Source organism: Berghia stephanieae, chromosome 6 (genome assembly GCF_034508935.2).
Source record: "Berghia stephanieae isolate SIO BIC M18660-M18661 chromosome 6, UCSD_Bste_1.3, whole genome shotgun sequence".
Classification (NCBI taxonomy): Eukaryota; Metazoa; Mollusca; class Gastropoda; order Nudibranchia; family Aeolidiidae; genus Berghia; species Berghia stephanieae.
In genome coordinates this window covers 14,714,269-14,725,446 of record NC_088365.1, presented here as the reverse complement: position 1 = coordinate 14,725,446, position 11,178 = coordinate 14,714,269, and the positions used below count along the sequence as shown (strand labels likewise).

At 37.0% G+C, this 11,178-nt stretch overlaps 1 protein-coding gene across 2 annotated transcripts; it reads right to left on the bottom strand.

Annotated features, from left to right (window-relative positions):
- Positions 1 to 2,310: 2,310 nt before the first annotated feature.
- LOC144974543 (acid phosphatase type 7-like) lies at positions 2,311 to 11,178 on the bottom strand. 2 transcript variants are annotated; one of them, XM_078917505.1, is made up of 3 exons: positions 11,061 to 11,178; positions 8,124 to 8,939; positions 2,311 to 6,122 (listed from the first exon to the last, which is right to left on the bottom strand). In XM_078917505.1, the coding sequence occupies exons 2-3, from the start codon at positions 8,843 to 8,845 to the stop codon at positions 5,255 to 5,257; spliced, it is 1,590 nt and encodes a 529-aa protein (XP_078773631.1). In that variant the 5' UTR covers positions 8,846 to 8,939; positions 11,061 to 11,178; the 3' UTR covers positions 2,311 to 5,254. The 2 variants fall into 2 exon arrangements, with proteins under 2 accessions (XP_078773631.1, XP_078773632.1); XM_078917506.1 differs by lacking the exon at positions 11,061 to 11,178 and adding an exon at positions 10,636 to 10,802.

Genomic DNA, 11,178 nt, shown 5'->3' with positions numbered 1-11,178 from the left:
TATAAAATATTTCTCCGGCGAGCATAAAAGAGTATCCAGAGGAGAAAAAAAACACATAAATTTGATCATGTTTTGACTTTTACTATTCTGATCACAAGGCATATGAAAAGTTCTAGCCAGCATGAAGAATAAAAAGTCATGATTTTCTTTGTTTAGAACCAAGATGGCTGCCGTTGCCGGGCGGCATGACATCAGACTACTGAATCCAATTATGACAATCAATATCGTGGTCTCCCTAAAAAACTGGTCAGACTCAGACCATGATTGTGATCCCCCTGGCCAAATAGGCTGATTTTGGATAGGGACACCACAGATCATGGTCTCCCATAACACTTTTACTTTTGGTCTTTTGACGTATTATTATTGCTTGCTTTCTTTGAAGGGGTTTTTGTTTGTTTTACTGAAAGTGCCATTTTGTTCACGAAAACAGAAAGACCAGAGAGCTATAAGCTCACAAATTCTACCTTCACCACAAGTGTTGGAAGTACTAATAGGGAAAGGTGGTAGTTTTTCCTGTTTGTAGTCGTATGACAAAGAGCCACTTCGTTAAAATAAATTTGGTGGTATAATTCAGAGATAGCTCAGCAGTTGATAGAGCACATGCTTTGCAAGCAAAGGGACTGGGATCAATCCTAGGGGAAGATTTTTTTTTTTATTGACCTCCCTGTCCTCCCAGAAATTGGGTAGCTGGGTTTGTTAGATCGAGTGGAAAATACATTGGGATAGACTAGCATCCTATCTATGACACAATTGCTATTGTCTGTTTAATTCTACAGTAAAAGGGGATATCCTCTGCTCTGTGGGCCTTATGGCTCTGTGGGCCTTATGGCTCTGTGGGCCTTATGGCTCTGTGGGCCTTATGGCTCTGAAGGACTACTTTTGTTTTAATGTTTTTAAGGGTTTTACGGCGCTTGCAACACATTTAGGTTATATCAGCGCCAGTAAAAAGAAAGAATATGGGATAGTAAAAATTTCTAGAAGTATAATTCGAAAATTAAACGAACTCACCTGTGATGTTTAATTGAAACTCTGACGAGTCCAATTCCGAATGGGGAACAAATGAAGAATCACGCCGTGACTGTCAGGATTTAACGCGTCAGAACAGACATACGGAACAAATGGAACGGGATGGGACACATACATACAAGTATAATCTATAACACTATTGTATTATAGTCTAATGAGTTTAAATGATGTTTACCAATGGGTGGGCATTTGTTCCCCATTCGGAATTGGACTCGTCCCCCGCGGGGGTAGAAAGTTCCCTATTCAACTCTTCAACTTTATCTGGCTCCATTGTTTATTAGAAGTAATTTAAACATTTTTCTTCAAAAGTTTAAATCATTAAGCACCACTTTCACAGTGTTAATAATATGCTCCAATGGGAATTGGTATGTCACAGGTCTAATAACAGATTAAAAATCCAATAAGGATAAGGAAAAATTAACACAATGGTTTGCATTAAATTGACAAAACAAGACGCGTCCAGCCTTCTTGACAGTCGAACGTGAACTGACAGTCACGGCGTGATTCTTCATTTGTAACCCAATTCGGAATTGGGGTACGAGGTAGAGTTAAAGCATCCAAGAAAAAGTAAGACGTAGGGGAACTGGGAATAAATAGCGATCAGATGTAGATTCCAAGAGAATACCACCAATGTACTTAGTTTGAGATCACCGCAAGTCTCATCCAGACACAAGCACAAAATCCAACAAAGAGGAATACACTCAAATGCTTACATTATACATTCAAAATAACAAATATACTAATACATAACAGAGAGATGATTTACAAGGACAAAAATATAATCTCCCAATACAATAACTATGCATTTGACTGTTTCCCTCCCAGCCAGGGCCAGGACAAAACCAAGTAATCTCATTCCAAGACAAAGACAGAAAGCATACATCTGACCATAACTTCATGAAAAATCACCCGATTTACTTCAAATAAATATTAAAATGCTCTGGTGAGCATATTCTTTCAGAAAATGGGGGAAAAAAATGCAAATCCAAAATTTTCACCTTCCCACTGATTATGTCATGCTCTGACACATAGATTCACTTTTCAGGGACCATTTTATTCCATCATCATAATACCATTTTGAGACTGAGGGCCACATATGTAATTATTATTTAGAGATATAGAAGATCAATTGTTGAATGTCTTAATTACATTGGTGTTGTGAATGTTAAAAGTTCTAAAAAAACAAAACAAAAAACATAACTACCATACAATGGTCACTTGAGAGAACTGACCACATTCCAAACAATTTAACATACGTAGATCAAAGGCACATTATTGTTTAACAGTAAAAACATTTTTTTATTTTGCGAGGGAATTTGGGAGGAAAGAAAAGTAATAATTTGTCAAAATCATTCTTTACATAATGGAATGGTTGAGCAATAACATTATCATAGGCAGAATAGGTAGAATAGTAAGTTGCAAAGGAGCAAGAGTAAAACAAAAACAAAGCAAAAGAAAACCATAACAACATTAGGTCAGATCATTATAAGTATTATAAGTACGTACAGTAAAACCTCGTTATACCATGTCTACCTCCCTAATTGCCAAAACGATGACATGCACAGACTGGATTAAATTTACGTTGATCTATTTGTGCATGTGGCAATTATAGCTGCTACCTTAATATATGGGTTTACTTGGGCAACTTTTCATTTTAAAAATTAGAACACCTACATTTTTTTTTTTTTTAATCTGCTAACAATAATTAGTAAAGTTTTCACTCATTACAAGATTTTGAGATTTAAAAAGTACTTTTGAAAGAAGTGGCCCAAGTAACCCCATATTACAGTACCCATTTTGTGACTGACAAAAAAGCTGTAGTACAACATCGTTTTATTATATCAGTCTTCACACATAATTTTCCAATACATATGAAGACCCCAAGGGGAAAAACGGTGAAGTCACTTTCTGCTTTTGGATTAGGTGTGGGAACATATCTAGATATAATTATATTTTAGATATCGTACAAAAAATGTTATATAGGCTAGCATTTTTAGATTGATTTACATTGATCCACAACAAAATTTTCATGTCCTCAAATTTTGTATTTAAATTTGAAAAATATATTTTTGAAAAAAATAAAACGTTACTCTGCTCTATCCTTTCTTCCTCTGTGCTCTTCATATGTATTTGGACTTTTAGTACATCAAGTAACTCAATGTCAAGCTGTGAATGATAAGTAATCATTTTTAAAAGATTAGTTAAAAATTTGTATATTGGTGTTAGCAGATTTTAATTCTAAATTCTAGATTCACACCTAGATAGTTTCTGAAAAGAGACCTGCTGTAAAATCACGTGTTATCCGTGCTGATGCGTAGTTAGTAACCTCTCCCCAAATACATTATAAACTCAACAATATCTTGGAGCACAATGCATGAACCACTCTGATAACAAATTTCTCAAAGTAAATGCTAAGCTCCTGCTCCTAGAAACAGTCGATTTCAAGTAGCATTGAACAAAGATGAATATATAATATAACAAATTTAAAAATATTATTTTCTTTCTTTTCTTTTTGCTGTTACATTGATTTTTTTCTATAATTTTTATAAATTTGCTGTGGTATGTGTAGTTTTAAAAAAGTGTTTACACAAAACCATGGGTGAAAGTTAACGGGGATCAATTTGCCTGAAAGACAGACCGGTGAAGCCGGTTTGCCTGAAAAAGATGCTAATTTTTTTTTTTTTTGCGATCTACGACTCGCCGGTTGAGTGTCAACCTTCCCGGAGTGAAAAGTACATTTAATTCAATGACCCTAAATGTGTTTTTTTTTTAAAGCAAAAAAGAAAAGAAAAAAGTGTTTAGTCTGCATGATTGAAAACAAAATTTATATATAAGCTAACACCAAACCCAAAGCAAAATGATCATCATTTAAACACTCATTCGAAGCAATCTCTGGTGATTACAGTACCTATTATCTGGTTTATGGAGACATCAACATAAGCCATCAGAGAAAAAAATCTCGACTGCACCCATTATTGATATCGGCCCCTCTGTGAGTGAAGCAACTGCTGAGCTATCAGGACCCCCTTCCAGCATCATAAAGTAAAGGATTGATCAAAAGATCTATGTGATATGGCACTTATAAATGATTATCGCAGTAGCTCAGAATAGAATTTTGTAAAAATGATGAACAGTGTGCAGTTAAAATTAGGAAGGCTTTTGCGCAATATTTTGGAAAGGGACATTTAAGTTTCAGAGAGAGACCTCTCAATTTGACTTTGACTTAATACTCTTTGCTACTTATGGAACATAGGGCCTCAGCGATTGCCCACTATCTCTTTCTGTGCTTCGCTTTCTTCTCAGTAGCCTCCCAGGTGAGGTTTGCCGCTTATAATTTGACAGTTAGTGAACGCTTACATGTCTGCTTGGAGGCCCAACCTTTTGTGTTCCAACTCGGGAGATGTCTTTTATCTTTATAAAATGCGAGTCTTTACATGACAATATCCACTAAATGTGCTAAAAGTGTTATTCAGAGGGTCTCAAACCAACAGCAACACTTGCTTGTATGACAAACCAAGACGCTCTTTAGGCGCTATTAAAATTTTAAAAAACAAAAAACAGAGACAATGCTGATAACAGATAGGCCTACTTATTTTTACCTGAGCAAGACGAAAAAATGCAAGTAGAAAACCTTTTAAGAGGAACACATTTTTCATCACAGTACACCGAATTTGGGACCTACAAGTCACAAGCTAAGTGTAATACCACTGAACAACATTGTGAATATTGATTGCCATTTTCAAACTTTCCTTAGAATGGAAAAGTTGAGTAATTTAAGTGAGCAGTATTATTAAATTATTAATCATTCTCTTTATATTAGGTAACGTTAAGTTTAATTATATTGGAAATGAGACCGCAAGATAAATAAGATACATTCAGTGTATTTTCTCTCTATTATTTAACATACATTCATTTTCATAATCACAGTTTTATAAAACCAGTACTCTTGTAATGTCGAGAGGATTTAGGCATAACAATCACCTACAAAGTCCCTCCATCTCTCTTTGTATCTTTCTTTCTCTTCCCCCCCCCCCCCCCCCCCCCTTCTCTCTCTCTCTCTCTCTCTCTCTCTCTCTCTCTCTCTCTCTCTCTCTCTCTCTCTCTCTCTCTCTCTCTCTCTCTATCCCTCTCTCTCTCTCTTTCTTACTCTCTCGATTTATCTTTTCTTCATCTGGTAACAAAATTTAAGTTTTAAAAATTTATCATTTCACACGCTATACGAAAATCATCAGAATCTTAAAACTTTTCTCACCTTTGAATGACGTAAGAAAACAAATATAAAAAGAGTTAGAGCAAAAATAACAGCTAAAAGAACTGTCTTCCTACTGACCCCTAGATAAGCTAAAGTTTTATGTGTTGCTGTTGGTACATCTACAATTTGAAATGGTTCTGGGGGTAATTTATTACTGGCATTGCTGTAAAGAGACTGCTTCAACTTTTCCAGGGCCACTTGGCCAGGTGTACCAAATGATCCGTGTCTTCTTTTTATGACCAGTATGTTATCGACACCCTCGTTATTGCTAGCCACGTGCACCGACCATACTAAGTGTGTTGCATTCAGGATCTTAAGTTTCCCATAGAGTTCTTTATTCCTCTGTGCCATGGACGCAGCCAACCAATACGGTTTTGACAAGGCCGAGTCAAACAAATACTCATACCCTAAAGCACCGGTGATAATATGAATTGGAGCAGCTGGATCTATGTTATTTTTCTGGAAGACTGTACCTTTATACATTGGCCAGGATCTTTCATAGCTGTGCTTGTGTCCACTAAAATATATATCCACCCCATACTCAAAGAATAAATCCTCCATTGAGAGGCGGAGACCAGAAAATTCCTTATCACACTCCTGCTCCATGACAGACTTGGTGCAGTATAAAGGCTTGTGGCCCATCACAATGATCCATGGGGTTTGAGCTCGATTCTTGTTGGCCTTAGCCAGATCCTCTCTAAGCCACTTCAACTGTTTGTCCTTATTCTCCCCACCGGCTAACACAGCATCGGTATTGATCGATACAAAATGGACGAGTCCAAGGTCAAGGCTGTACCAGAGATCTCCTTCTTTCATTGGCCATGACGCACCTGGCGTGGAAAATCTATATAATGGTGAAAAAAGAGGTGATAAATATGATGTACTGTTCAAGTTTAAGCTTTTATTTGCTACTACAATAATTCTTTTCATACATATATCAAACTTAGAAAAAACAAAAAAACTTTATGCATTGTCCTAGAACAATTCTGAATTATTCATAATGAGTCTTATGCATAATAACTAATCCAAAATTGAACTACACTCCAGCACAGTTTCCTCGAACTTCTCGGGACATGCAAAAAAAGTTCAAGGAAACCGTGCCTTGCCATAATGACGTGATAGGGGAGGGGGCAGTGTGGCTCAGTGGTATGAACTTTGCGACACACCTGAAAGATGCCTAGTTTGAATATCCGCATTATGTGGCCTTCAGCAAGCCACCTCTCCCTAGCTCAATTTATGGCACTGTGCTGCGGCTGACACCTGGGTTATTCCAGTCTTCCATTGGAATATTCCCTAAGACAAATGTCTGCTTGAGAATAAAAAAAAAAGGAAACTTCATTACTTATTTACTTTATTGATAAATATGGGAGATAACTTTATACATGACATGTTACAGGCTGTTGGTGTATATGTGTGTGTGTACGTGTGCTGTATCACAACATTCATTTACTGTCGCAGTCAATCATTAGCAAATCATAGCGCATGGCGAAGTGACAAGAATAAGCAGAGAGATGACGGTTATTATACAAATCAGCAATGAAAAATGTGAGAGGCTGTGTGTGTCTGCTTGTATATCATGCCGTATACACACACCTCATTCCATTCCTCCCTCGAAATTTTACCTTGCACTGGTTTCCTCGAGCTAATTTCACCCAGCCGACGTAAGAAAAATTAATTGATTAGTTAAATGGTTTTTTATGCGCCTGGTGATTTCGACCACTGATGACTTACTGTGACACTGACAGTTACTTATGTGTGTATCTGTCTACACTGCATGTGTGTGCATGCAGTATAATACACCAGCAGACACTCACAGCCATTCACACACTCCATCGCCGATTCGAATAAAAGGCGCCTCTCTGCTTTATCTTACCACTTCGCCATCAGTTCCAATTCCAATGCCTGCGCCATGATCATGGTTGGTTACCACGGTAAATGAATGCTGTGATACAGTAACCCATACATACACATACACACACAAACACCAACCCCTTGTAACATATCAATAAAGTAACTAATAATAAAGTTTTCTTTACTCATCCTCAAGCAGAAATTTGTCTTAGGGTCTATTCCAAGAGAACACTGGAATAACCCAGATGTCAGCCGCAGCACAGCGCCACAAATTGAGCTACGGAGAGGTGGATATTCGAACTAGGTATCTTTTGGGAACGAAGCAAAGACCATACCGCTGAGGCACATTGCCCCCACCCCACCCCCTTCTCATCATCAAATGCAAAGGCAATGTACGGAATCCTTGAACATTTTTGCTTGTCCTGAGGAGTTCGAAGGAACCATGCTGGAGTGTAGATACATAATAAACACATACATAACTGTCAATGTCAATCATTCATCAGAGGTCAAAATCACTTGGTGTATTAAAAAACCCTTTAACTAATTAAATATGCTTACAATATCTGTGTTTGAGGGAACCGTGGTCAAGGTAAAAATTAGTTCGAGAAAAAATGGCATGATAACAAAGAATAATTTTTTTAAATCGAGACATTCGAATGAGTTTGAGGAAACCGTGCTAGAGTGTAGTTTCAAACAATAAAATGTAATTTCAAATTGATCCGTTTCATCAGACATAAATGAAAGACCAAACCAGTCTTTTTCAATTTTAAATGGAAATAAGAGGAGGTTGTTTGGAGAATCATACCAATTTTCATGTCACATAATTTCAACCAAGTGAGATCAATTAGAAATATTAAAGGCATATAATACTGACGTCCCTAAAGTATTTTGGTTTTGCATTTTAGCACATTCTCTTATTTAAAGGAATAAAATAACAAAGAAAAAAAAAAAACTTTAAAATATCTCAACGTTTTTTAAATTCAACTGAATTTACCTGTGTCTGTAGTGGTAGTAGCCATTAAATCTCTCATGATCTCCAGGCGTGGTCAGGTAAGGCCTGACCGATGTAAACTTTTGGATTTTGTTCATAAATTTGTCACCCACAGCGCCAGCTTGGGAACCCAGATTATATGCCAAGTCTCCGATATGAAAAACTGCATCGTAATTTCTGTTGACAGCCTCGTGTACAATAAATTGGAGGGACCTGGTGATGAGACCCATATCAGCCAAGACCATGTAGGTGTGATTTGATTTAGCACCATTCAAGGGGACGTTGAAAGAAAACATCTCACTTTTAACTCTGGAAGGTCCACTTAAAATCCTATATGAATATCGAGCTCCGGGAGATAAATTCTCAAGAGTTGCACGGTGGATAAATTTCTTTGCATTTGCACTGAAATCCTTCAACTGAACACTTTGGGCGATTGCAGTCTTAATGGTACTTGGATTGCTACTATACTCTACTGTGCTTTTCTCATCTGATGTTGATGACCACATGACAATTATATTATTTGGCTTTGATCCAAATGTGATATGTATTTGTTCTGGTTTGTTGAACGAAGTCGCCAATTTGGTTAACTGTTGTCTAGGATTTGTTTCACCAACTGCATGACACATGCTAATATTAATGGCTGACATCAAAATTATCAAAATGAGTGCATGATGAAGAATAAAATGTAAGTTTACAGTATCTAAATTTGACCTCAGCCCAGCCATATTTAGAAAAAAAGCTTTGTTAATGCCTCAAAGTGTTAGATTAGGTAAATGTCAGCTGCATGGATGTCATCACTTGTTACTGTAACTTGTAACTCTGTGCAAGAAAATAGAATTAAAGAAAAAATACTTATATTTTCAATTAAATTTGAGCACGGAAATCTCGAACAGGTCGGGACCGGGTCTATTTGTTCGAGATTTCTTAGTTTTTGAGTTTTCCGTGCTGAGTATTTTACAGAGGAAATGAGGAAGAATATGAGGGAGGTATATGTGGGAGGTCTTGATAAAAGTCATATTATAATGATAACTCTCCGTTATTGTGAATCTGTCAACGATAGTGAGACAATTCAATTTCCTTTTCTCTGCCATCTTTTACAAAATTATGAAGAGAGTTTTCGCTGATATTGTGTTTAGTACCTCTTGTCTTGTTCAATTACAGAAATGGAATGACAATTCCCACTGCATGTGCTTGATAAAAAGACACACAAAGCCAGCATATCGCATTGTAGATTACACACTCAGTACGAGAGTTCATTACCTACAAATCCGGTACCTAAATACTATCACTATCACTCCTCACTTAACACCCTCACGTTCTTCCCTCTTACCCACAGCAGGCTATAGAGAGAGGGAGAGCAATGCTCTCATCCCACCTTCCCCACTTTAATACGTAACAGTTACTTCCTAAGGCAATCACTGCCTTGTTAGTCTCCTGTCCCAACGATACTGACACCATAAAGTGAGGTGACGATGGAATGATGGGTGGTGTGCATAAGACGCTGGTCAAACATGCTTTGCAATTCCCCCTCTGTTCAGAATGCACACACACACCTTACATAAGATATGCCACACACACGCATGCGTAACACATTAACTAACACTTAGCACGACAGGGAGCGATGGAATCTTTCATTTCTGAACACAAACAATTCGCAAAAAAAAAAAAAAAAATTACAACGGACTGCAAGGGAATGTCCAGTTTGTTAGAGTATTGACAACATCCCACAAATCAAGACTAACAGCAAAGCATGTTTTATTACAGTAATATTAATATTATTAATTTTTTTTTGGCAATGCGGATTATCATAAACATAAATTTAGCTTGGTTTCTCCTTTTGATCCTTCTTTTCCTTTAATTGTAAGTGTGTGTGTGTGTGTGTGTGTGTGTGTGTGTGTGTGTGTGTGTGTGTTTGTGTGTGTTTCTGTATCTCTGTTGTTTGAATGACAATTTATATTGTAAAGCGCCGATGAGCACTTATACTTATATGGAAGTTGGAAGTTGAGCAATATATAAGTAACTTCTTCTTCTTCTAACTATTATTATTATGATTATTATTATTATTATTATGATTATTATTATTATTATTATTATTATTATTATTATTATTATTATTATTATTATTATTATTATTATTAAAAGCTGCAAGGATAACTAATTGAGGGAGGAGAGCAAATACCCTTTTAAGTACTAATTTCAGTGTCATCCTGATAAAGCCAACACTGCCTGACCAGCTGACTTTAAGTAAGCAAGATTGAATTCATTTATTATCAATGGAACACCCCTAGATAAAGAACAGAAAATTTGGAACCAACAAAAGGTGTTCATTATAAGCAGAAGGTGACTTAACTTAAAGACTGTTGACTTCATGCGTAGTCACCTGTTTCCACTTTTGATGAGAATGACAATCTATAGTCTATGGAGGTTATTGCATTTTTTACAATCACAAATGGTGGAGTTAAATAATGTCACCTTGGCCTTACGAACCCACCAGACCATGAAAAAAGGGACTTACACTTTTTAAAAAGCGCAATATCCACTTAATGAATATTCTCAAAACGGCTCTATCAAAACACGTATTTTGTAATTGAAAGCGAGGGAACCCAAATCAAAACCTCAGCCATCAGCGACTGCATTTCGACAAAGATCACGCCTTTACTTGCTAGACACTCGACTCATTTTACATGTGACGAGTGTGATAAGAAAATGTGAGTAAAGAGCCTTTTCTAAGCACTAAACTTGTTGCCGTCCGCAACGGAACTCGAACCAGGAACACGGGACCTCCGGCACCGATCAGCCGAGGGAAGGCCTCCCCCCGCCAGGGCGAGTGTCGTCAATAATAATAACAAAGTAAATCCAAAGCCGCACACCTCTCTTCTCCTTCTACTAGAGGTCACAATATTTCGTAGATCTCTAGAACAATATCACCAAAATGGTTACCTCTTGATTACGGTAGCTCGTCCATGGTTCCTACATTGACAAACACAACCTCACATACAACAATCAACACGTATCCTTGCCTTCTTCTGTAATATCGATTTGTTTACCTTTCGGTTTT